The sequence below is a fragment of the Salvelinus namaycush genome, chromosome 17 (assembly GCF_016432855.1).
Source record: "Salvelinus namaycush isolate Seneca chromosome 17, SaNama_1.0, whole genome shotgun sequence".
In the NCBI taxonomy this organism is placed as follows: Eukaryota; Metazoa; Chordata; class Actinopteri; order Salmoniformes; family Salmonidae; genus Salvelinus; species Salvelinus namaycush.
In genome coordinates, this window is record NC_052323.1 from 29,443,781 (window position 1) to 29,471,540 (window position 27,760).

A 27,760-nucleotide genomic window follows, 5' to 3' on the forward strand; every position below is an offset into this window, starting at 1 on the left:
CTCCGGGTGGAGTCCCACAAACTTTCCCCCCAGGTTTATTGGCCCTTTCCCAATCTCCAAGATCATTAGCCCCTCTGCTGTTCATCTTCTGTTGCCCCGTACCCTCCGTATACATCCCACTTTTCATGTGTCTAGGATCAAACCTATGTCTCACAGCCCTTTGTCTCCTGTTTCCAGGCCCACCCCTCTTCCCCATCTCATCGGCGGCCAACCGGCGTACACGGTGAGGTGTCTCCTGAAGGTTCGACCTCGGGGCAGGGGATTCTAGTACCTGGTTGACTGAGAGGGTTATGGCCCAGAGGAGAGGTGCAAGGTCACTGCTGTGGACATCCTGGACCCAGGTCTCGTCGCTGATTTCCAACGCCAGCACCCCGGTCAACCCAGCATTATTATCATCATTATCATCATTATTATTATCATCATTATCATCATCATCATCATTATCACCATCATCATTATGATTATCATCATCATCATTATTATCATCATTATCACTATTATCATCATTGTCATTATCACCATCATTATTACCACTATTATCATTATCGCCATCATTATTATCATCGTTATCATCATGATCGCTCTTCAGGTGGATGAGTGCCCTCTCATGGTAGGATGTCTCCTGAAAACGATTGTTCATACTTTCTGTAACATTTCAGGTGGCGACTAGTGGTTGTGGCAATGCAAAGCTGAAATAAAACCTTAAAAACACATCTAAAATCACAGTACAACAATTTAGGCTATTTTACAAAATATATAATATGCCTAATCTGTTGTAGCCTAAACCATTGTTCTTATTTACAGTAACTCATTAGTGGGCAGAGTGATGCGTTTAGATATGCAAAATGAATCAAATGTGATTATAAAATGATTACAAATGTTTTTATAGTGTTATTACAGGTTGTTGGATAAATTGCAGCGCTTTTTCACCTGCCCTCACCAGCAGACAATTAGATCAAAGAAACACAGACGGAACGGAAAAAAATCTCCTCTAGTCTACATCATAAATCATGACACCTGATCTTGTTCATCTGTCAGTCTGACTGAATACGCGCCATGTTGTCTAGGACTACCGCACCTGAAATCGGGATATCGGTAACGTGACGCCTCTATCTATTTACCGTGCTCCACCACTATGACGACGTTAGGGGGTGAGAGCGTCAGGGGACATTAGTACGACGTAGGTGCACCTGCTGAAAGTAAGTGCCAGTATCAACAGAACTCCGGACAAAAGTCCTCGTCAATTAGTCATAGCTCTACCATTAAATTCGCTTCTACTTGTTATTGGGACTTCAACTGTATTTCCCCTGGAAAGCACTTTGTGCTGACATCTACCATCACCATCAAACTCAGCATTGCAGTGGGAGTTAACAGAGATAAAGGAAGGGGATTACCACTCTCTCTGTCTGTCGTCAATCTCCTACTGATATATTTGAACCACATCACAAGTAGGGTACAGGAAGATGCCCGTTCAGATTCCAGACGATACAGACTTTACCTCTTTCAAGGAACAATGTGAAAACCATGAAGGATGGACCGCGCGCTACAACAAGGGAAGCGTGACGGTGTGGTGCAGGGATGAAGAGTGTAAAACTATCCAGAAACTAAAGGCAAGTATGTCGCTACTACAGCATCCTTCTGATAGGTCTGGTGCGGTGCTTAAAGGGAAAGCACTGCACTGCGGAGAGGAGAGAAGACTGGAAGTGTGGAACTTGAGGTTTCCAAGAGAAACCCGACTACTGTAGCGGTTCTTAAGATGACAAAATATGATAATAACTGAACAGGTTCTAATCTAATGTGTGGAATCATAATGATACTTTAACCTAGTGTTTAAATCAACATAATCATCAATTAATACTGTATACAGCCTTATTCATGATATTGTGTCCGGAGTAGACTAGAGTAGCTAGACTTGAGATGTAGGTTTACCTTTGTGAAAATACCATGGCATTCAGTAATGACTAAGTAGGTCATTAATTACACCAGGGTTTAGGCTTTGTAATGCACTGGTGACTGTTAATTAACATAGTCAACCATGAGTTATTAGAATATGTGCTGGTCTCTTAACCATATTAGTGGCACATAATGACAAATACTGTCAGTGTCTCTCCATCACTTGGGATGCATCTCAGTAGTCTACAGTAGACTTAGACACCCCTGGAGCATTCCATTACCCATACTGCTGTGTTTCTCTTCTGTCCCCCCCTTAGATACCACTGGGGTATTCCATTACCCATACTGCTGTGTTTCTCTTCTGTCCCCCCCTTAGAGACCCCTGGAGCATTCCATTACCCATACTGCTGTGTTTCTCTTCTGTCCCCCCCCCTTAGAGACCCCTGTAGCATTCCATTACCCATACTGCTGTGTTTCTCTTCTGTCCCCCCCCTTAGAGACCCCTGTAGCATTCTATTACCCATACTGCTGTGTTTCTCTTCTGTCCCCCCCTTAGAGACTCCTGGAGCATTCCATTACCCATACTGCTGTGTTTCTCTTCTGTCCCCCCCCCCCTTAGAGACCCCTGTAGCATTCCATTACCCATACTGCTGTGTTTCTCTTCTGTCCCCCCCCTTAGAGACCCCTGTAGCATTCTATTACCCATACTGCTGTGTTTCTCTTCTGTCCCCCCCTTAGAGACTCCTGGAGCATTCCATTACCCATACTGCTGTGTTTCTCTTCTGCCCCCCCCCCCCCCCTTAGAGACCCCTGGAGGAGCATTCCATTACCCATACTGCTGTGTTTCTCTTCTGTCCCCCCCTTAGAGACTCCTGTAGCATTCTATTACCCATACTGTTGTGTTTCTCTTCTGCCCCCCCCCCTTAGAGACCCCTGGAGCATTCTATTACCCATACTGCTGTGTTTCTCTTCTGTCCCCCCCCTTAGAGACCCCTGGAGGAGCATTCCATTACCCATACTGCTGTGTTTCTCTTCTGTCCTCCCCCTTAGAGACCCCTGGAGCATTCCATTACCCATACTGCTGTGTTTCTCTTCTGCCCCCCCCCCCCCCCTTAGAGACCCCTGTAGCATTCCATTACCCATACTGCTGTGTTTCTCTTCTGTCCTCCCCCCTTAGACACCCCTGGAGCATTCTATTACCCATACTGCAGTGTCTGCTCTAATACTCTCTCTCCTATACTGTAACACTCACTAGATAAATAACTGCAGAGGTTCCTCATCTTGCAGCAAATGCTTGTTGATACGAGAGCAGTTTATTCAGTCTGAGTTTCATGTCTCATTGGGTGTTTAGTGAATAGGGCTATAAGACACAGAGACACAGAGACACAGAGACACAGAGAGACAGAGAGACAGAGAGACAGAGAGACAGAGCAAAGTTATTAGCAGGAGAGCTTCCTCTCATTTATGATCGTTTAGGACAGCAACATTATGCAGTGAAATGTTGCTCTCCTTTACCAAGAATTCAGAGGTTTCCCAAAATATAGCCTACTCATGTCCTAGAATCCTCATCAGTTCCAGAGGATGAATTCATATTTCATGGAAGGTTTGGGATTGCATCAATGGATAGGAATTCAGGTGGCTCCTAATTCTGCACTAGAGTATAGCAGGGTAGCAGTATAGCATGGCAGTAGTATAGCGGTATAGTAGCAGAGCATGGTAGTAGTATAGTATTATAGCAGTGTGGTATAGTAGTATAGCAGGGTAGTTGTATAGCAGGATAGTAGTATAGCAGTATAGCGGTATAGTAGCAGAGCATGGTAGTAGTATAGCAGTATGGTATAGCAGTATAGCAGTATGGTATAGTAGTATAGCAGTATGGTATAGTAGTATAGCAGTATAGCGGTATAGTAGCAGAGCATGGTAGTAGTATTCAGAGGTTTCCCAAAACATAGCCTACTCATGTCCTAGAATCCTCATCAGTTCCAGAGGATGAATTCATATTTCATGGAAGGTTTGGGATTGCATCAATGGATAGGAATTCAGGTGGCTCCTAATTCTGCACTAGAGTATAGCAGGGTAGCAGTATAGCATGGCAGTAGTATAGCAGTATAGCGGTATAGTAGCAGAGCATGGTAGTAGTATAGTATTATAGCAGTGTGGTATAGCAGGGTAGTTGTATAGCAGGATAGTAGTATAGCAGTATAGCGGTATAGTAGCAGAGCATGGTAGTACTATAGCAGTATGGTATAGCAGTATAGCAGTATGGTATAGTAGTATAGCAGTATGGTATAGCAGTATAGCGGTATAGTAGCAGAGCATGGTAGTAGTATAGCAGTATGGTATAGTAGTATAGCAGTATGGTATAGTAGTATAGCAGGGTAGCAGTGTCGTAGTATAGCGGTATAGTAGCAGAGCATGGTAGTAGTATAGCAGTATGGTATAGTAGTATAGCAGGATATTTGTATAGTAGGATAGTTGTATAGCAGGATAGTAGTATAGCAGGGTGGTGGTATAGTATAGTGGGGTAGTAGTATAGTAGCATAGTATAGTAGGGTAATATTGTACAGTAGTATAGCAGTAGAATAGTATAGAAGGGTAGTAGTATAGCAGTATAGTAGCATAGCAGGGTGGTGGTATAGTATAGCGGGGCAGTAGTATAGTAGCATAGTATAGTAGTATAGCAGGGTAGCAGTATAGCAGCGCAGTAGTATAGTAGTATTGCTGTAGTACAGTATGGTATAGTATAGCAGTATGGTAGTATAGTATAGCAGTATATTAAAGCGGTATAGTAGTATAGCAGTATAGCGGCACAGTATAGTAGTATAGCAGTGTAGTATCAAATCAAATTTTATTTTTCACATACACATGGTTAGCAGATGTTAATGCGAGTGTAGCGAAATGCTTGTGTTTCTAGTTCCGACCATGCAGTAATATCTAACAAGTAATCTAACCTAACAATTTCACAACAACTACCTAATACACACAAGTGTAAAGGAATGAATAAGAATATGTACATAAAAATATATGAATGAGTGATGACCAAACGGCATAGGCAAGATAGTATAGCAGCATAGTAGTATAGTATAGCAGTATTGGGTTTGTGTCGTGGGGGATGTCTTCATGGGCTAAACTCTGCCTGTTCTCAGAGTAGTAAGTTGGTGGTTGAAGATATCCTTCTAGTGGTGTGAGGGCTGTGCCTTGGCAAAGTGAGTGGGGTTATATCCTGCCTGTTTGGCCCTGTCCAGGGGTATCGTCGGACAGGGCCACAGTGTCTCCCGACCCCTCCTGTCTCAGCCTCCAGTATTTATGCTCCAATAGTTTGTGTCGGGGGGCTAGGGCCAGTCTGTTATATCTGGAGTATTTCTCCTGTCTTATCCGGTGTCCTGTGTGAATTTAAGTATTCTCCCTCTCTTTCTCGCTCTCTTTCTCTCTTCTCTCGGAGGTCCTGAGCCCTAGGACCATGCCTCAGGACTACCTGGCTTGATGACTCCTTGCTGTCCCCAGTCCACCTGGTCATGCTGCTGCTCTAGTTTCAACTGTTCTGCCTGCGGCTATGGAACCCTGACCTGTTTACTGGACGTGCTACCTTGTCCCGGACCTGCTGTTTTCGACTCTCTCTCTACCGCACCTGCTGTTTCTAACGGCTATGAAAAGCCAACGGACATTTACTCCTGAGGTGCTGACCTGTTGCACCCTCGACAACCACTGTGATTATTATTATTTTACCCTGCTGGTCATCTATGAACATGTGAACATCTTGGCCATGTTCTGTTATAATCTCCACCCGGCACAGCCAGAAGAGGACTGGCCACCCCTCGGAGCCTGGTTCCTCTCTCGGTTTCTTCCTAGGTTCCTGCCTTTCTAGGGAGTTTTTCCTAGCCACCGTGCTTCTACATCTGCATTGCTTGCTGTTTGGGGTTTTAGGCTGGGTTTCTGTACAGCACTTTGTGACATCGGCTGATGTAAAAAGGGCTTTATAAATACTGATTGATTGATTAGTATAGTAGTGTAGTTGTATAGCAGGGTAGATTTATAGTAGTATACAAGGGTAGTAGTATAGCAGGGTAGAAGCATAGTACTATAGCAGAGTAGTAGTATAGTGGCATAGTAGCACGGCAGTATATCAGGGTAGTAGTATTGTGGCATAGTAGTATAGTATGGTATAGCAGTATAGTATGGTAGCATAGCAGGGTAGCAGTATAGTAGTATAGCAGGGTGGCAGTATAGAAGGGTGGTAGTATAGCAGGGTAGCAGTATAGCAGGGTAGCAGTATAGCAGGGTAGCATGTTAGCAGTATAGCAGGGTAGCGTGGTAGTAGTATAGCAGGGTAGTGGTTTAGCAGGTTAATAGTATAGCAGGGTAGAAGTATAGCAGGTTAATAGTATAGCAGGGTAGCAGTATAGAAGGGTAGTAGTATAGCAGGGTAGCAATATAGCAGGGTAGAAGTATAGTAGTATAGCGGTAAAGCAGGGTAGAAGTATAGCAGGGTAGTAGTATAGAAGTATAGAAGGGTTGCAGTATAGCAGGGTAGTAGTATAGCAGGGTAGTAGTAAAGCAGGGTAGAAGTAGAGCAGGGTAGTATTATAGCAGGGTAGTAGTTTAGCATGGTAGTAGTACTGTAGTATAGCAGGGTAGTAGTATAGCAGTATAGTAGTATAGCAGTATAGCGGTAAAGCAGTATAGCAGGGTAGTAGTATAGAAGTATAGAAGGGTAGCAGTATAGCAGGGTAGTAGTATAGAAGGGTAGTAGAATAGCAGGGTAGTAGTATAGCAGGGTAGTAGTATAGCATGGTAGTAGTACCGTAGTATAGCAGGGTAGTAGTACCGTAGTATAGCAGTACAGCAGGGTAGTAGTATAGCAGGGTAGAAGTATAGCAGGGTAGTAGTATAGCAGGGTAGAAGGGTAGTAGTCTAACGGGGCATCAGTATAGCATGGTAGCAGTATAACAGTGTAGAAGTATAGCGGGGTAGCAGTATAGCAGGGTAGTGGTATAGCAGGGTAGTGGTATAGCAGGGTAGCAGTATAACAGGGTAGTAGTATAGCAGGGTAGTAGTATAGAAGGGTGGTAGTATAGCAGGGTAGAGGTATAGCAGTAATAGCAGTGTAGTAGTATAGCAGGGAAGAAGTATAGCATGGAAGTAGTATAGCAGGGTAGAAGTATAGTAGTATAGTAGGGTAGTAGTATAGCAGGGTAGAAGTATAGCGGGGTAGTAGTACTGTAGTATAGCAGTATAGCATGGTAGTAGTATAGCAGGGTAGAAGTATAGCAGGGTAGTAGTATAGCAGGGTAGAAGGGTAATAGTATAGCAGGGAAGTAGTATAGCATGGAAGTAGTATAGCAGGGTAGAAGTATAGTAGTATAGCAGGGTAGTAGTATAGCAGGGTGGTAGTATAGCAGGGTAGCAGTATAGCGGGGTAGTAGTACCGTAGTATAGCAGTATAGCATGGTAGTAGTATAGCAGGGTAGAAGTATAGCAGGGTAGTAGGATAGCAGGGTAGAAGGGTAGTAGTATAGCAGGGAAGTAGTATAGCATGGAAGTAGTATAGCAGGGTAGAAGTATAGTAGTATAGCAGGGTGGTAGTATAGCAGGGTAGAAGTATAGCAGGGTAGAAGTATAGCAGTATAGCAGGGTAGTAGTATAGCAGGGAAGTAGTATAGCATGGAAGTAGTATAGCAGGGTAGACGTATAGTAGTACAGCAGGGTAGAAGTATAGCAGGGTAGTAGTATAGCAGGGTGGTAGTATAGCAGGGAAGTAGTATAGCGGGGTAGAAGTATAGTAGTATAGCATGGAAGTAGTATAGCGGGGTAGTAGTATAGCAGGGTAGAAGTATAGCAGGGTAGAAGTATAGCAGTATAGCAGGGTAGTAGTATAGCAGGGAAGTAGTATAGCATGGAAGTAGTATAGCAGGGTAGACGTATAGTAGTATAGCAGGGTAGAAGTATAGCAGGGTAGTAGTATAGCAGGGTGGTAGTATAGCAGGGAAGTAGTATAGCATGGAAGTAGTATAGCAGGGTAGAAGTATAGTAGTATAGCATGGAAGTAGTATAGCGGGGTAGTAGTATAGCAGGGAGTAGTATGGCAGGGTGGTAGTATAGCATGGTAGCAGTATAGCAGGGTAGTAGTATAGCGGGGTAGTAGTATAGCGGGGTAGTAGTATAGCAGGGTAGTAGTATAGCAGTATAGCAGGGTAGTAGTATAGCGGGGTAGCAGTACAGCAGGGTAGTAGTATTGCAGGGTAGCAGTATACTAGTACAGCATGGGAGTATTATAGCAGTATAGTAGTATATATGTATAGCAGGGTAGTAGTATAGCAGTATAGCAGTATAGTGGGGTAGTAGTATAGCAGGGTGGTAGTATAGCAGTGTAGCGGGGTAGCAGTATAGCGGGGTAGTAGTATAGCAGGGTAGCAGTATAGCAGTATAGCAGGGTAGTAGTATAGCGGGGTAGTAGTATGGCAGGGTGGTAGTATAGCAGGGTAGTAGTATATCATGGTAGTAGTATAGCAGGGTAGTAGTATAGCAGGGCAGCAGTATAGCATGATAGTAGTATAGCAGGGTAGTAGTACAGCAGTATAGCAGTATAGCAGGGTAGTAGTATAGCAGGCTAGTACTATATCAGTATAGCAGTATAGCCTATGTAGATGCATACTGTAACAAAGTAGGGTCTAAACAAGTCATTCAGAAATAGAACCCTCAACACACTAGACGACATTACGGCCCACTTGTCTGTGAAGACTAGGTGATCTGTCCATGCCTCTGTAGAAGCCAGCTGTACTGTAGTCCTAGGTAAGACTAGATGATCTGTCCATGCCTCTGTAGAAGCCAGCTGTACTGTAGTCCTAGGTAAGACTAGGTGATCTGTCCATGCCTCTGTAGAAGCCAGCTGTACTGTAGTCCTAGGTAAGACTAAATGTATTTATAAAGCCCTTTTTACATCAGCAGATGTCCCAAAGTGCTGTACAGAAACCCAGCCTAAAACCCCAAACAGCAAGCAATGCAGGTGTAGAAGCACGGTGGCTAGGAAAAACTCCTTAGAAAGGAAGGAACCTAGGAAGAAACCTAGAGAGGAACCAGGCACTGAGAGGTGGCCAGGCCTCTTCTGGCTGTGCCGTGTGGAGATCATAAGAGACCTGGCCATTAAGGTCAGATTGTTGAGGGTGCAACAGGTCAGTATGTCGTAGTAAATGTCAGTTTTCTTTTCATAGCCGAGCATTCAGAGGTCAAGACAGCAGGTGTGTGTGTGTGTGTGTGTGTGTGTGTGTGTGTGTGTGTGTGTGTGTGTGTGTGTGTGTGTGTGTGTGTGTGTGTGTGTGTGTGTGTGTGTGTGTGTGTGTGTGTGTGTGTGTGTGTGTGTGTGTGTGTGTGTGTGTGTGTGTGTGAGAGAGAGAAGGTCCGGGACAAGGTAGAATATCCGGTGAACAGTTCAGGGTTCCACCCAGACCAGGTGGACTGGGGACAGCCAGGACTCATCAGGCCAGGTAGTCCTGCGGGAGGGAGAGAGAGAATTAGAGGGAGCATAGTTAAATTCACACAAGACATTAGATAAGACAGGAGAATTACACCAGATATAACAGACTGACCCTAGCCCCCCAGCACATAGACTATTGCAGCATAGATACTGGAGGCTGCGACAGTGAGGGTCGGGGGACACTGTGGCCCCGTCCGACGATACCCCCGGATAGGGCCAACCAGGCAGGATATAACCTCAGCCACTTTGCCAAAGCACAGCCCCCACACCACTAGAGGGATATCAACAGACCCTGAGACAAGGCTGAGTATAGCCCACGAAGATCTCCTCCACCGCACGAGCCCGAGGGGGCGCAAAACCGGACAGGAAGATCCCGTCAGTGACTCAACCCACTCAAGTGACTCACCCCTCCTAGGGACGGCATGGAAGAGCACAAGTAAGCCAGTGACTCAGCCCCCGTAATAGGGTCAGAGGCAGAGAATCCCAGTGGAGAGAGGGGAACCGGCCAGGCAGAGACAGCACCTTGCCGTTCACCTTCACACCCCTGTGTCAGACTACACTCAATCATAGGACCTACTGAAGAGATGAGTCTTCAGTAAAGACCATTCCATAAAAATTTACTTCTATAGCAGAAATCCCTGCCTCCTACTGTTTGCTTAGAAATTCTAGGGACAATAAGGAGGCCTGAGACTTGTGAACGTAGCGTACGTGTAGGTATGTACGGCAGGACCAAATCGGAAAGATAGGTAGGAGCAAGTAAATTTTAATGTGTTGTAGGTTAGCAGTAAAACCTTGAAATCAGCCCTAGCCTTAACAGGAAGCCAGTTTAGAGAGGCTAGCACTTGAGTAATATGATCAAATGTTTGGGTTCTAGTCAAGATAGTAGATGGTCTGACCATGCCTCTGTAGACCTCTGGTTTCTCTCTGTCAGAAAGGAAAGGCAGTCTGGGTCTCTGAGGTGACGTCCACCCAGGAGACATCCTGAAAAATTAACAGTGGAAAACTGTGGTAATGGCTAGCAGCTAGTAATGAGGAAACCTGATTCCCCCCTGCTGCCAGGCCAAGAGGGTAGCAGCCCTTACCGAAGGAACTCCAGCTGACCCGGGCGGGAACCCAGATGGGGTAAATAAAGAGGGAAAAAGAAGAAACAGTGTAGGAATGATGGATTGTTTAGAAGGATAAATGAGAGAATAATTTTCGACACCCAGCACACACGTCAACATAACAGGAGATGATGACTGGATAGGCCTCTCTTTATAATGCATGAATCTTTCCGGGGCAGTGATGCACTTCTTGGCTCCTGAATAATAGAGGGTTAGAGGTAGGTATTGACGACATTCCATTCAGAGGGACCTGACCTAAGGAGCCAACCCAGGCAGTGGAAATGAGGAGTGACTAAGCCTTCTGTTGCAGCCAGGCCTGGACGGAGGTTGGACAGGGGGGGGGGGGTGTGATGGTGAATTATTAACTCAACGTTAGCTATCTACTGATTGAGTTACATGGAGCCGTTTGGTACGTTGACCCGACGCACAATATCTGATCGTGTTGCACCTGGCATGCTATATACAGTACTGTAGTCCCTGCACACTGATCAACTAAAGTTATCCTGTAAGATTTAGAATGGAAGGAAGTGGAATGCTTATTCCGGGCTAGGCCCAACCCCTCTTTACAATATTCCTATCCTGTACTTTATACCCCTATGACAATGGGTCAAATTTAATTGAATGCATCATCTCTTTGTCCTGTAATTTCCACATTCATCTTGAATCCTGTCTTTTCGTAAATCTTTAGTCACAAAGAGTCCAGTATTTGATCTGCCATATTGTTGTTACAGAAGCCAAATTACCAATGTTCCCCCACTGAAGATAACTGATTAGAATAAAGCTCATTGATCACAGAAGAGTCAAAATAAACATATTTACTACAGCTATGGAGAGCACCAGGAAAGTAAACTAAGTTGTGCATTATAATGCATTATACACAGCTAATAAGGTGTTATACGTGTGCTTATAATGCTTGATGAAGAGGGTATCCATTGGAAGTGTTAAGGGAAACTCCTGTTGCAGCCTCATGGTTGAATACAAACACTAAACTTCTGACCACCGACACCTCTCCTAGTCCTTCCTTCCTCTCCCAAACACAAACACAAGGAAAGGCTTGGGGCCGCCAACATTAGAAGAGATCTGATCAAATAAGATAAGGTACATTTATCTTGGACATAAAAACACTCAAACACAAACAGAAGGAAAGGCTTGAAGGCCCCCAGCTATCCCATGATCCTATCCCACTCTGCTGCTGTGGCCCCCAGCTATCCCATGATCCTATCCCACTCTGCTGCTGTGGCCCCCAGCTATCCCATGATCCTATCCCACTCTGCTGCTGTGGCCCCCAGCTATCCCATGATCCTATCCCACTCTGCTGCTGTGGCCCCCAGCTATCCCATGATCCTATCCCACTCTGCTGCTGTGGCCCCCAGCTATCCCATGATCCTATCCCACTCTGCTACTGTGGCCCCCAGCTATCCCATGATCCTATCCCACTCTGCTGCTGTGGCCCCCAGCTATCCCATGATCCTATCCCACTCTGCTGCTGTGGCCCCCAGCTATCCCATGATCCTATCCCACTCTGCTGCTGTGGCCCCCAGCTATCCCATGATCCTATCCCACTCTGCTGCTGTGGCCCCCAGATATCCCATGATCCTATCACACTCTGCTGCTGTGGCCCCCAGATATCCCATGATCCTATCCCACTCTGCTGCTGTGGCCCCCAGGATCCTATCCCACTCTGCTGCTGTGGCCCCCAGCTATCCCATGATCCTATCACACTCTGCTGCTGTGGCCCCCAGCTATCCCATGATCCTATCCCACTCTGCTGCTGTGGCCCCTAGCTATCCCATGATCCTATCCCACTCTGCTGCTGTGGCCCCTAGCTATCCCATGATCCTATCCCACTCTGCTGCTGTGGCCCCCAGCTATCCCATGATCCTATCCCACTCTGCTGCTGTGGCCCCTAGCTATCCCATGATCCTATCCCACTCTGCTGCTGTGGTCCCCAGCTATCCCATTATCCTATCCCACTCTGCTGCTGTGATGCAGGCAGAATGGTATAATCATCAGCCACTGATGCGTCAGAGATATGGGGGAAATCCATTTATTTACTTGTTTACATTGTAATATAATACACTGTGCTTGGCTTGTAGCTAGGTCTACTGTAAACAGTTTAACCTGATGTACACTACACTGGATGGAGTTTAATATGATGTACACTACACTGGATGGAGTTTAATATGATGTACACTACACTGGATGGAGTTTAATATGATGTACACTACACTGGATGGAGTTTAATATGATGTACACTACACTGGATAGAGTTTAATATGATGTACACTACACTGGATGGAGTTTAACATGATGTACACTACACTGGATGGAGTTTAATATGATGTACACTACACTGGATAGAGTTTAATATGATGTACACTACACTGGATGGAGTTTAATATGATGTACACTACACTGGATGGAGTTTAATATGATGTACACTACACTGGATGGAGTTTAACATGATGTACACTACACTGGATGGAGTTTAATATGATGTACACTACACTGGATGGAGTTTAATATGATGTACACTACACTGGATAGAGTTTAATATGATGTACACTACACTGGATGGAGTTTAATATGATGTACACTACACTGGATGGAGTTTAATATGATGTACACTACACTGGATGGAGTTTAATATGATGTACACTACACTGGATGGAGTTTAATATGATGTACACTACACTGGATGGAGTTTAATATGATGTACACTACACTGGATAGAGTTTAATATGATGTACACTACACTGGATGGAGTTTAATATGATGTACACTACACTGGATGGAGTTTAATATGATGTACACTACACTGGATGGAGTTTAATATGATGTACACTACACTGGATGGAGTTTAATATGATGTACACTACACTGGATAGAGTTTAATATGATGTACACTACACTGGATGGAGTTTAATATGATGTACACTACACTGGATAGAGTTTAACATGATGTACACTACACTGGATAGAGTTTAACATGATGTACACTACATTGGATAGAGTTTAATATGATGTACACTACACTGGATGGAGTTTAATATGATGTACACTACACTGGATGGAGTTTAATATGATGTACACTACACTGGATAGAGTTTAATATGATGTACACTACACTGGATGAAGTTTAATATGATGTACACTACACTGGATAGAGTTTAATATGATGTACACTACACTGGATGGAGTTTAATATGATGTACACTACACTGGATGGAGTTTAATATGATGTACACTACACTGGATAGAGTTTAATATGATGTACACTACACTGGATGGAGTTTAATATGATGTACACTACACTGGATGGAGTTTAATATGATGTACACTACACTGGATGGAGTTTAATATGATGTACACTACACTGGATAGAGTTTAATATGATGTACACTACACTGGATGGAGTTTAATATGATGTACACTACACTGGATGGAGTTTAATATGATGTACACTACACTGGATATAGTTTAATATGATGTACACTACACTGGATATAGTTTAATATGATGTACACTACACTGGATAGAGTTTAATATGATGTACACTACACTGGATGGAGTTTAATATGATGTACACTACACTGGATGGAGTTTAATATGATGTACACTACACTGGATAGAGTTTAATATGATGTACACTACACTGGATGGAGTTTAATATGATGTACACTACACTGGATGGAGTTTAATATGATGTACACTACACTGGATGGAGTTTAATATGATGTACACTACACTGGATGGAGTTTAATATGATGTACACTACACTGGATGGAGTTTAATATGATGTACACTACACTGGATGGAGTTTAATATGATGTACACTACACTGGATGGAGTTTAATATGATGTACACTACACTGGATAGAGTTTAATATGATGTACACTACACTGGATGGAGTTTAATATGATGTACACTACACTGGATAGAGTTTAATATGATGTACACTATCATGGAAACAGAGCGCATTAAGATGGTTGTAATCTTACGTAATATCTCCAAGGAAACACTTCATATAGTTTATTATTAATTCAACTAATATCTCATATTGTAAATTAATACATTTAGGTAGGTTCTGGTATATTCCGTTGGTTCCATGTGGTCACACAGATATTACAGCAATATAATATATTCGGCTTCCTCAACTTCAAATGTTGTTGTTGTTATGGTGGTGTACTGTACCCTATTCTCACCTGGTTTTCTAAACAGTGTAATGATTTCTATAAAACACGGACTGATCAATGGGCAACATTCCAAATAACAAGGTGTTAACATCAACCCTTCTGGAAGAGAGACTCTAGCATGTTTTGTGTCAGATCTCTTGTTTACTTCATTGATACTAAAGACAGTTCCAGCTTCAGAGATCACAGTTCAGGGAAGTGGAATCAGTCCCATGTTATTCATAGCTAACCCAGTCCTATGTAACTACACAGTAATAACTGTAGTGGCAACAAAGTCGGTACGTACTCATTTCTATGTAGTTAACGTGGTAACAGGGTTTATCGGTATAGGTTATTACATAATTGTATTTCTCAATACATTTTTGTGTCTTACTTATTGTTTCAGATGAGGATAGTGTGCAAGGACGTGACTGCTGAGACCCTTTACGACGTCCTTCATGACACCAGCTACCGGAAGAAATGGGACGGCAACATGATCGACACCCACGATATCGGCAGACTTACCGTCAACGCAGATGTAGGATATTACTCCTGTGAGTTAGTCTCAGATGTAGGATATTACTCCTGTGAGTTAGTCTCAGATGTAGGATATTACTCCTGTGAGTTAGTGTCACATTGTTTACTGATGATAAGCCTCCTGGTATTGAATCAGTATCCATGAGGCAGTGTGAGTCAATATGCCAGTCAATGTGCCGGTCAGTGTGAGTCAATGTGCCGGTCAGTGTGAGTCAATGTGCCGGTCGGTGTGAGTCAATGCCAGTCAATGTGCCAGTCAGTGTGAGTCAATATTCCAGTCAATGTGCCGGTCAGTGTGAGTCAATGTGAGTCAATGTGCCGGTCAGTGTGAGTCAATGTGCCAGTCAGTGTGAGTCAATATGCCAGTCAGTGTGAGTAAATATACCAGTCAGTGCGAGTCAATGTGAGTCAAAATGCCAGTCAGTGTGAGTCAGTGTGAGTCAATATGCCAGTCAGTGTGAGTCAATATGAGTCCAAATGTCAGTTAGTGTGAGTCAAAATGCCAGTCAGTGTGAGTCAATATGCCAGTCAGTGTGAGTCAATGTGCCAGTCAGTGCGAGTCAATGTGAGTCAAAATGCCAGTCAGTGTGAGTCAATATGCCAGTCAGTGTGAGTCAATGTGCCAGTCAGTGCGAGTCAATTTGAGTCAATGTGAGTCAAAATGCCAGTCAGTGTGAGTCAATATTCCAGTCAGTGTGAGTCAATGTGCCGGTCAGTGTGAGTCAATGTGCCGGTCAGTGTGAGTCAATGCGAGTCAATATTCCAGTCAGTGTGAGTCAATATGCCAGTCAGTGTGAGTCAATGTGAGTCAAAATGCCAGTCAGTGTGAGTCAATATGCCAGTCAGTGTGAGTCAATGTGCCAGTCAGTGCGAGTCAATGTGAGTTAAAATGCCAGTCAGTGTGAGTCAATGTGCCGGTCAGTGTGAGTCAATGTGCCGGTCAGTGTGAGTCAATGTGCCAGTCAGTGTGAGTAAATATACCAGTCAATGTGAGTCAATGTGAGTCAAAATGCCAGTCAGTGTGAGTCAATGTGCCAGTCAGTGTGAGTCAATGTGCCAGTCAGTGTGAGTCAATATGCCAGTCAGTGTGAGTCAATGTGCCAGTCAGTGCGAGTCAATTTGAGTCAATGTGAGTCAAAATGCCAGTCAGTGTGAGTCAATATGCCAGTCAGTGTGAGTCAATGTGCCAGTCAGTGTGAGTCAATATGCCAGTCAGTGTGAGTCAATGTGAGTCAATATGCCAGTCAGTGTGAGTCAATATGCCAGTCAATGTGAGTCAATATGCCAGTCAGTGTGAGTCAATATGCCAGTCAGTGTGAGTCAATGTGCCAGTCAGTGTGAGTCAATGTGCCAGTCAGTGTGAGTCAATGTGCCAGTCAGTGTGAGTCAATGTGCCGGTCAGTGTGAGGCAATGTGCCAGTCAGTGTGTGTCAATATGCCAATCAATGCCAGTCAATGTGAGTCAATATGCCAATCGGTGTGAGTCAATATGCCAGTCAGTGCCAGTCAGTGTGAGTCAATGTGCCAGTCAGTGTGAGTCAATGTGCCAGTCAGTGTGAGTCAATGTGCCAGTCAGTGTGAGTCAATGTGCCAGTCAGTGTGAGTCAATATGCCAGTCAGTGTGAGTCAATGTGCCAGTCAGTGTGAGTCAATGTGCCAGTCAGTGTGAGTCAATGTGCCAGTCAATGTGCCAGTCAGTGTGAGTCAATGTGCCGGTCAGTGTGAGTCAATGTGCCGGTCAGTGTGAGTCAATGTGCCGGTCAGTGTGAGTCAATGTGCCGGTCAGTGTGAGTCAATGTGCCGGTCAGTGTGAGTCAATGTGCCGGTCAGTGTGAGTCAATGTGCCGGTCAATGTGAGTCAATGTGCCGGTATGATTCAACAGATGTAGTAGACTAAAGAATATTTCTCAAAGTGAAAGGGGTTTCTATGACTAGGCCTACTGTAACCACATGTTGCAGATGAAAGGTACAGCAATCTAATCCGGCATAGAAATAGACTGAATAGACTGGGTTGTGAGGCAGTTCATCACTGAGAATCATTGAGAACTAGACAATAGAATGCTACAGTATGTGGACATTTGGACTCATTGAAACATCTTCCACTGAAGTCATGTTGTCATTGTGTTTTGTAGGGAAGTGCCCGAGCCCCCTGAAGAACAGGGACTTTGTTACCATGAGATCATGGCTTCCTCTGGGCAACGACTACCTGATCATCAACTACTCTGTCAAACACCCGGTATGTACCTTTATCTACACACAATGTTGGATGGCTCGGCATACTGCACAATGAAAAAGACAACCAGCACTCACAAAACACAGTGTTGGATGGCTCGGCATACTGCACAATGAAAAACACAACCAGCACTCACAAAACACAATGTTGGATGGCTCGGCATACTGCACAATGAAAAACACAACCAGCACTCACAAAACACAATGTTGGATGGCTCGGCATACTGCACAATGAAAAACACAACCAGCACTCACAAAACACAGTGTTGGATGGCTCGGCATACTGCACAATGAAAAACACAACCAGCACTCACAAAACACAATGTTGGATGGCTCGGCATACTGCACAATGAAAAAGACAACCAGCACTCACAAAACACAGTGTTGGATGGCTCGGCATACTGCACAATGAAAAAGACAACCAGCACTCACAAAACACAGTGTTGGATGGCTCGGCATACTGCACAATGAAAAACACAACCAGCACTCACAAAACACAATGTTGGATGGCTCGGCATACTGCACAATGAAAAACACAACCAGCACTCACAAAACACAATGTTGGATGGCTCGGCATACTGCACAATGAAAAACACAACCAGCACTCACAAAACACAATGTTGGATGGCTCGGCATACTGCACAATGAAAAAGACAACCAGCACTCACAAAACACAGTGTTGGATGGCTCGGCATACTGCACAATGAAAAACACAACCAGCACTCACAAAACACAATGTTGGATGGCTCGGCATACTGCACAATGAAAAACACAACCAGCACTCACAAAACACAATGTTGGATGGCTCGGCATACTGCACAATGAAAAACACAACCAGCACTCACAAAACACAATGTTGGATGGCTCGGCATACTGCACAATGAAAAAGACAACCAGCACTCACAAAACACAATGTTGGATGGCTCGGCATACTGCACAATGAAAAACACAACCAGCACTCACAAAACACAATGTTGGATGGCTCGGCATACTGCACAATGAAAAACACAACCAGCACTCACAAAACACAATGTTGGATGGCTCGGCATACTGCACAATGAAAAACACAACCAGCACTCACAAAACACAATGTTGGATGGCTCGGCATACTGCACAATGAAAAACACAACCAGCACTCACAAAACACAATGTTGGATGGCTCGGCATACTGCACAATGAAAAACACAACCAGCACTCACAAAACACAATGTTGGATGGCTCGGCATACTGCACAATGAAAAACACAACCAGCACTCACAAAACACAATGTTGGATGGCTCGGCATACTGCACAATGAAAAACACAACCAGCACTCACAAAACACAATGTTGGATGGCTCGGCATACTGCACAATGAAAAACACAACCAGCACTCACAAAACACAATGTTGGATGGCTCGGCATACTGCACAATGAAAAAGACAACCAGCACAAGACAATCAGCTGTCACAATGGACGAGTGGCCGGTCGTCGTTTTCATACAAGTAGGATTACTTTTGTGCTACAACACCCAAAGATGAATTTACTTCTCTAAAGTTGAGCATGTCTTCTAGTGAATGTTGTACAATAGACAGATGCTATTAGTGCTGTTTGGCAGACTCAGTAAGAAAGCCTTGCCCTGTCTACTGTTGAAGTGGGGTCAACATCTCTTCATGCTTCTGTTGTGAAGTCTGGGTTGAAGTCTGGGTTGAAGTCTGGGTTGAAGTCTGGGTTGAAGTCTGGGTTGAAGTCTGGGTTGAAGTCTCGGTTGAAGTCTCGGTTGAAGTCTCGGTTGATGTCTCGGTTGATGTCTGGGTTGAAGTCTGGGTTGAAGTCTGGGTTGAAGTCTGGGTTGAAGTCTGGGTTGAAGTCTGGGTTGAAGTCTGGGTTGAAGTCTGGGTTGAAGTCTGGGTTGAAGTCTGGGTTGATGTCTGGGTTGATGTCTGGGTTGAAGTCTGGGTTGAAGTCTGGGTTGATGTCTGGGTTGAAGTCTGGGTTGTTTAACAAACAAAAAACCTCTAAACATAATATGAACAGCTGACTGGAAAAAAAAAAAAAGAAGGTAATTCATTAATGAATAATACTTTGATTTGATTGGTCTTATTTCAGCAATATCCGCCCAAAAAGGACTATGTGAGAGCGGTGTCTCTGCTGACAGGCTACCTGATCCAGTCCAACGGAGCCAGCTCCTCCACTCTCTATTACCTAACGCAGGTCGATCCCAAAGGTAAACCTTTGTAACTGGTTATATACAGTACTGTACATTCTAAATGATTTACATAACATCATGTTTTGGTGTTTACAGTACAGCTCTATGCTGGTCAACACCAGATCTGGATACAGTGCATCGCTGTCATAGGGTGCTATGAGAAGACTGCTCTGTCTGTTTGTGTACGTAACACCATTCCTGTTAGCTGAAACTCCCCTAGCTTCACTCCACACTGAGAGAGTCCTGTTGAAATACCTCTGTGTACACAGACACAGGTCTTAGGGAGGAATCAGGCGAAGATCAAACGCAACAAGATTACGTTTCATAAGTAACTTTTTGAAACCTATTAGGCCGATGATGTGACCTGTGGCATATCCTTCCTATCCAAGATATTTAAGGTGCTTTTAACGACCGTGTTTTAAAGAAGGCCATCACTGACCGAAAGCTTAACCATTAAATGCTGACATTGCATCTGATTAAAGTGTGGAGAGACCATTTCACTATAGTATACAGTGTAGTACACTACAGTGTGTCTTCTCTTGCACCTTTTGTAAATCCAATGTCAGGGTGCAGCAGAACACCACATTGTCTACAACTACTCTGTGTGCTCCATTGTAATTTAACAACAGTCTAGCCTAATTTCTGTCCTTGAGTGTGAAGAGACTGTGTGTGTGTGTGTGTGTGTGTGCGTGCGTGCGTGCGTGCGTGCGTGCGTGCGTGCGTTGCAAACCTCCAATTCATGACATGGAAAACAGCTGGCACACTATCGTCACACTTCTGTTATGTATACTGTCCTTACTGTAAACCAGGGGTCCTGCATGAACTATATCTACTGTATACTGTCCTTACTGTAAACCAGGGGTCCTGCATGAACTATATCTACTGTATACTGTCCTTACTGTAAACCAGGGGTCCTGCATGAACTATATCTACTGTATACTGTCCTTACTGTAAACCAGGGGTCCTGCATGAACTATATCTACTGTATACTGTCCTTACTGTAAACCAGGGGTCTTGCATGAACTATATCTACTGTATACTGTCCTTACTGTAAACCAGGGGTCCTGCATGAACTATATATACTGTATACTGTCCTTACTGTAAACGTGTAATTTCAATGTGTAAAGGTGTCATGCAGGAAGTATATCAAGACTTATGTACTGTATATTGTAAACCAGGGGTCGCACAGGAACTACTGTATAGCAACACTTCTGTTCTGTATACTGTAAACCAGGGGTCCTGCAGGAACTACTGTATAGCAACACTTCTGTTCTGTTACTGTAAACCAGGGGTCCTGCAGGAACTACTGTATAGCAACACTTCTGTTCTGTTACTGTAAACCAGGGGTCCTGCAGGAACTACTGTATAGCAACACTTCTGTTCTGTTACTGTAAACCAGGGGTCCTGCAGGAACTACTGTATAGCAACACTTCTGTTCTGTTACTGTAAACCAGGGGTCCTGCAGGAACTACTGTATAGCAACACTTCTGTTCTGTTACTGTAAACCAGGGGTCCTGCAGGAACTACTGTATAGCAACACTTCTATTCTGTTACTGTAAACCAGGGGTCCTGCATGAACTATATCTACTGTATACTGTCCTTACTGTAAACCAGGGGTCCTGCATGAACTATATCTACTGTATACTGTCCTTACTGTAAACCAGGGGTCCTGCATGAACTATATCTACTGTATACTGTCCTTACTGTAAACCAGGGGTCCTGCATGAACTATATCTACTGTATACTGTCCTTACTGTAAACCAGGGGTCCTGCATGAACTATATCTACTGTCTACTGTCCTTACTGTAAACCAGGGGTCCTGCATGAACTATATCTACTGTCTACTGTCCTTACTGTAAACCAGGGGTCCTGCATGAACTATATCTACTGTCTACTGTCCTTACTGTAAACCAGGGGTCCTGCATGAACTATATCTACTGTCTACTGTCCTTACTGTAAACCAGGGGTCCTGCATGAACTATATCTACTGTCTACTGTCCTTACTGTAAACCAGGGGTCCTGCATGAACTATATCTACTGTCTACTGTCCTTACTGTAAACCAGGGGTCCTGCATGAACTATATCTACTGTATACTGTCCTTACTGTAAACCAGGGGTCCTGCATGAACTATATCTACTGTATACTGTCCTTACTGTAAACCAGGGGTCCTGCATGAACTATATCTACTGTATACTGTCCTTACTGTAAACCAGGGGTCCTGCATGAACTATATCTACTGTATACTGTCCTTACTGTAAACCAGGGGTCCTGCATGAACTATATCTACTGTATACTGTCCTTACTGTAAACCAGGGGTCCTGCATGAACTATATCTACTGTATACTGTCCTTACTGTAAACCAGGGGTCCTGCATGAACTATATCTACTGTATACTGTCCTTACTGTAAACCAGGGGTCCTGCATGAACTATATCTACTGTATACTGTCCTTACTGTAAACCAGGGGTCCTGCATGAACTATATCTACTGTATACTGTCCTTACTGTAAACCAGGGGTCCTGCATGAACTATATCTACTGTATACTGTCCTTACTGTAAACCAGGGGTCCTGCATGAACTATATCTACTGTATACTGTCCTTACTGTAAACCAGGGGTCCTGCATGAACTATATCTACTGTATACTGTCCTTACTGTAAACCAGGGGTCCTGCATGAACTATATCTACTGTATACTGTCCTTACTGTAAACCAGGGGTCCTGCATGAACTATATCTACTGTATACTGTCCTTACTGTAAACCAGGGGTCCTGCATGAACTATATCTACTGTATACTGTCCTTACTGTAAACCAGGGGTCCTGCATGAACTATATCTACTGTATACTGTCCTTACTGTAAACCAGGGGTCCTGCATGAACTATATCTACTGTATACTGTCCTTACTGTAAACCAGGGGTCCTGCATGAACTATATCTACTGTATACTGTCCTTACTGTAAACCAGGGGTCCTGCATGAACTATATCTACTGTATACTGTCCTTACTGTAAACCAGGGGTCTTGCATGAACTATATCTACTGTATACTGTCCTTACTGTAAACCAGGGGTCTTGCATGAACTATATCTACTGTATACTGTCCTTACTGTAAACCAGGGGTCCTGCATGAACTATATATACTGTATACTGTCCTTACTGTAAACGTGTCATTTCAACGTGTAAAGGTGTCATGCAGGAAGTATATCAAGACTTATGTACTGTATATTGTAAACCAGGGGTCGCACAGGAACTACTGTATAGCAACACTTCTGTTCTGTATACTGTAAACCAGGGGTCCTGCAGGAACTACTGTATAGCAACACTTCTGTTCTGTTACTGTAAACCAGGGGTCCTGCAGGAACTACTGTATAGCAACACTTCTGTTCTGTTACTGTAAACCAGGGGTCCTGCAGGAACTACTGTATAGCAACACTTCTGTTCTGTTACTGTAAACCAGGGGTCCTGCAGGAACTACTGTATAGCAACACTTCTGTTCTGTTACTGTAAACCAGGGGTCCTGCAGGAACTACTGTATAGCAACACTTCTGTTCTGTTACTGTAAACCAGGGGTCCTGCAGGAACTACTGTATAGCAACACTTCTGTTCTGTTACTGTAAACCAGGGGTCCTGCAGGAACTACTGTATAGCAACACTTCTGTTCTGTTACTGTAAACCAGGGGTCCTGCAGGAACTACTGTATAGCAACACTTCTGTTCTGTTACTGTAAACCAGGGGTCCTGCAGGAACGATATCAACAGGAAGTAAGCAGTGTGTTTTATTAAAGAGAGAAAAACACCTTTTTCATAGGCCTGCCTAATAGAAATACTTTTGCTCTATTGTATTGGTGTTAAACTTTCATCAGGGTTCTCACAAGGTGCTTGGCACTCTGAAATTCAAGTACTGGAATCAAGTACTGGAATCAAGTACTGAAATTCAAGTACTGGAATCAGACATTTTCTCAAGTTGGTACTTTAAAAGTATTTGAATTAAAATGAGAGGAGAACAGATAATGATCAAATATGTTTATGAAATATATATTGGTCTTGCGAATTAATTTCCAGGTAGACTACCAAGTTTCATTTCCTCCCGTTTCGTGCTGTGGTTGCCAGGCGTGGTTGCCAGGCGTGGTTGCCAGGCGTGGTTGCCAGGCGAGCTCGCTCATTCCACCCACACTGCCACTCAGCCAAGCAGGTACAGAACTGGCTGATTAGGGCACGTCAAACGTCACATTGATAGCTAAAATCCAGGGGAAATGTAGATTCAAGCCTGCCTTTTGTTTTTATGGAACATTTCAGTGATTTTTTAAAATTTAAATTCATGAAAACATGACCCTGAGGAAGGCACAGTGATGCCGAAACGTTGGTAAATACCCATTAAATTGCTGGGAGTTTATACATGGAGTGTGCAACTTTCTTTATTTTGATAGTTTATTCGCCATTAGTCAGCACCTCCACACAAACTATTTTTTTCTGGGTGTGCGCCAGCTCATGTTTTTGAAAACATGGGACCAACACTTTACATGCGTTGCGTTTTATATTTTTGTTCAGTATAGTTTACCCACCATTTTTTACCACTACATCACTGGACCCAACCAACCCACACAGTGTATGTTGCAAAAAATGCGTCAGACTTTGACATTGCGAACACGGGTGAATCGGCCCTGAAGAGCCACATGATGGGGGGGGAAGACACAACGCTCCTGCTGGCGCCAGTTCTACATTATATTACTTGTTCTCTGCAACAACCTCCAGAGCTGTTTTGTCGTTGACAGGTCGCCCGCGATATTCCCGCTTTATCAAGCGGCAGCCGTGCTCCTGCCGTTCTGGTGGCCATTCATGTGCTGTTTTCCTCTCACAGCCCACCTGCCCTTCTCCCGCCGGCGACACTCAGAGTTGCCAGTCGGAAGCAGGACGTTTTTAGCTATTAATTAGTAGATTCCCCATTGCCCAATAAAAACACAGTCATTCAGCTGGAATTGTGTAGTAATGTGAATAGGGAATGTTGGTTCACCAGTAGGCATGTCCCAAAACTCTGCTCATCACTACTCAAATTACAAAATCATCAGTACTGACTTACCTCAAATGTAATAAAACAACGTATTATTGAGTAGAACTTGTAAGGTAGTGATGAATACTAAGTTTCTTTTTCATTTTTTTTTTCATGAGGTTTTGGCGATATACTGCCATCGGGTGGCAACTAGAAACAATTGCATTATAAGAACTATTTACAAATTGATAGTCCTTGAAAGTAAGTATTAGTGCTTGAAAAAGTACTTGAAATTTGACTTGCCACTGTCTGTACAGAAGCCTTTTTCATGTTTTTTTGTTTGAACTGCAGGTTCCCTTCCAAAGTGGGTGGTGAATAGAGCTTCTCAGTTCGTAGCACCAAAGGTAATAGTATATTATTATTATTAATATGATTATTATTATCAATCTGTCTTGGTAATGTGCTATCTTGAAATCCGAGAAATAGAGAGAGTGTGCCTAACAAAGCACAAGGGTGGCCTATATTATTGAATACCTCTGTCTCCATCTAGTGGTTTCAGGAAGTTCATGCACTTCCCAAAGATGTTTTGACTTGTTTTGATTCCAAAATCACTGTCAAGAATACCATGAAAGATAATACCATGGCTTTATAACTGTTTATTACACATTTATAAACTATTTATAAACGAATCAAAAGGTTTCTAGATCGAATCCCTGAGCTGACAAGGTAAATATCTGTCCTTCTGCCCCTGAACAAGGCAGTTAGCCCACTGTTCCCCGGTAGGCCGTCATTGTAAATAAGAATTTGTTCTTTACTTAACTAGGCAAGTCAGGTAAGGTTAAATAAAAAAGGCTTATCTGAGAGGCTCTTAACTAACACATTCATTTAAAATCTGAATATTTGTGCTCCTTCCCCCTAGGCCATGAAGAAGATCTACAAGGCCTGTCAGAAGTATCCAGAGTGGAAGAGGAAGCACAACCCTAACCTGAAGCCCTGGATTTATCCCGAGCAGAACACCTTACCGTGTATTAACGTGGCTGACCTTGTACTACAGAGAGCCGACTCACTGGAGAACATTGATGAGAGCCGCCTGACGGAGGAGAAACAAGCACAACATCACAGCGATGACGAAGAGACCTAGTCTGAGTGAAGACACTGTTTGTATATAATTGTGTGGCTGTGTTTAAAATAGCACCCTATTCCCTATATAAGTGTATTACATTTGTGCAGGGGCCCATAAGGCTCTGGTCAAAAGAAGTGAACTATATAGGAAATAGGGTGCAATTTGGGACACACACTCTGTGTTGGGTTTGGTTTCCGTGTGAGTGTGTGTGTGTGTGTGTGTGTGTGTGTGTGTGTACAGTACAAATAATGTACATGTATGATTTACTATAATTTGGATCTGCAACTTTTGTCTTGTTGCATTTAGTTGGTAATTGATCTATAACTTATTGAATCAGAGGGGTTTAACAGGGTATTTTCATATAGAAAAAAAATTGACAATGTATGCACGGTGCTATCCTTCAATGAAATTGTATAATATCGAATTTATGATAACTGTAAAAATGTGTCTATTTCAAAACAAAATTCAAGACAATATTTAAATATTTCAAGACCCTAACATGTTTTTAGTTTTTTTCATATTCATGTTTGATTTGACTCCAGCTGTCATTTGAAGTGTTATACAATAGCCATTGCCGATAGAGAAGATAGCCTATCATGCAGCCTACTTACTATACAGTATATTTCCGGGTATCTAGTGCCTCCCAGTGGCAGTAATACGTTATAACATTTCCTCATCGCCCAGTGTTTGGAAAGTGTTTCCCGAACTCGGTGCACGTTTTGGTTTTTGCCCCTAGCGCTACACAGCTGATTCAAATAATCAACTAATCATCAAGCATTGATCGTTTGATTCACCTGTGTAGTGCTAGGGGCAAAAACCAAAACGTGCCCCAAGTTTCGGAAAACGCTGGGGTTTAGAACAATGGAATGTTGTCAGTTTGTTAGGAAGTGAATTAGCATAATGCACCAAGACAAGTGTGCTTTTGTACAGTGAATGGTCCACTGAGGCTACTAATGACAGTCACAGCGGAGGAGAGATGGCAGCATAACAATGCCTGAGGGAATACAAAACTCCTGTAAGAATCATTATCAGTCATAATCTGTTATAGCTTGTTATAACCGTAGGGGTCATGAAACGTGTTTAGCTGTTAAAAGGTCATTACCTCAGTTATACGTTGGTCTTGCCTGTCCTGACTGAATATCAAAGATTGTCTTTCTGCATAATGTTATTATTAGGCATGTGGTTTAATTGATTTCTAACTGTCTTTTGGTAGGATTTTCAGACATGTTTCCAAAATGGAGAGACATCATGTTCATAGCAACACACACGTTAAATAAAGAGAAGTTGTCTCCTGATTTTAAGACCTTCGTGGCTGATGCTCTTGATTCCTAATCTTCATTTCCAAGTACAATTTCCCATTTTAACTGCAATGTTTGTTTTTCTCCGTCGATAAGGAACGTTTATGTGTGACTGTATCCTTTTTCAGACTTAAAAATGCAGCTGGGGGCCAATCCTCAGAATCTGTATTGTCTCAGGCACTTCCTGTTTCCCCAAGGCTACTTCCTGTCCCATTTCCTGTCCGCATCAGTCAGATTGTTTTTGAGGGAAAGGAAACTCCACTGTTGTCTAGATTTCTCACACAACACAAAAGCTTCTCTTTGATTTTAGAACTCAAAGTTCATTGCTTTGTCTCGTATAAAAATGTCTTCCATTTTGAGTGATCTTTGAGAATTAAAGCGTGTGATGTTATTGCACTGTGCACTCGTGATCTCCTAAGATCATCCATTTATTATCCATAATCTAAGCTGCCTTTTGATTTTTGAATAACAAAGTGTGTGATTCATGTTAGCTCTGGAGCTAGAACTAATGTGAACAATGTGTCATATACGTGTGTGTCAGGCAAGGTGGGGAAATCCAGGACCAAATCTTGATTACACCTGAACATCCACTTTTTTTGTAGCTATTTAAAATTCTGATCTCTCATCAGGTTGTTTGGCTCTATTGTATCAGTAGTCCTATTGAAGCCCACATCACATGGTCTATTGTATCAGTAGTCCTATTGAAGCCCACATCACATGGTCTATTGTATCAGTAGTCCTATTGAAGCCCACATCACAT

General features: G+C 43.3%; 1 protein-coding gene across 1 annotated transcript; it reads left to right on the forward strand.

Annotated features, from left to right (window-relative positions):
• Positions 1–1,185: 1,185 nt before the first annotated feature.
• On the forward strand, positions 1,186–26,473 carry LOC120062075 (START domain-containing protein 10-like). Its single transcript, XM_039011881.1, has 6 exons — positions 1,186–1,610; positions 15,047–15,194; positions 17,310–17,413; positions 19,497–19,614; positions 24,931–24,983; positions 25,499–26,473. The coding sequence occupies exons 1-6, from the start codon at positions 1,464–1,466 to the stop codon at positions 25,718–25,720; spliced, it is 792 nt and encodes a 263-aa protein (XP_038867809.1). The 5' UTR covers positions 1,186–1,463; the 3' UTR covers positions 25,721–26,473.
• The last annotated feature ends 1,287 nt before the right edge of the window (positions 26,474–27,760 follow it).

Excerpts from the sequence above, each read along its gene's own strand:
- LOC120062075 (XM_039011881.1), top strand. The coding sequence starts at position 1,464 with ATGCCCGTTCAGATTCCAGACGATACAGACTTTACCTCTTTCAAGGAA. Across the intron at positions 15,195-17,309 it reads AGATGTAGGATATTACTCCT|GGAAGTGCCCGAGCCCCCTG; the intron begins GTGAGTTAGTCT and ends TGTGTTTTGTAG. Across the intron at positions 24,984-25,498 it reads CTCAGTTCGTAGCACCAAAG|GCCATGAAGAAGATCTACAA; the intron begins GTAATAGTATAT and ends CCTTCCCCCTAG.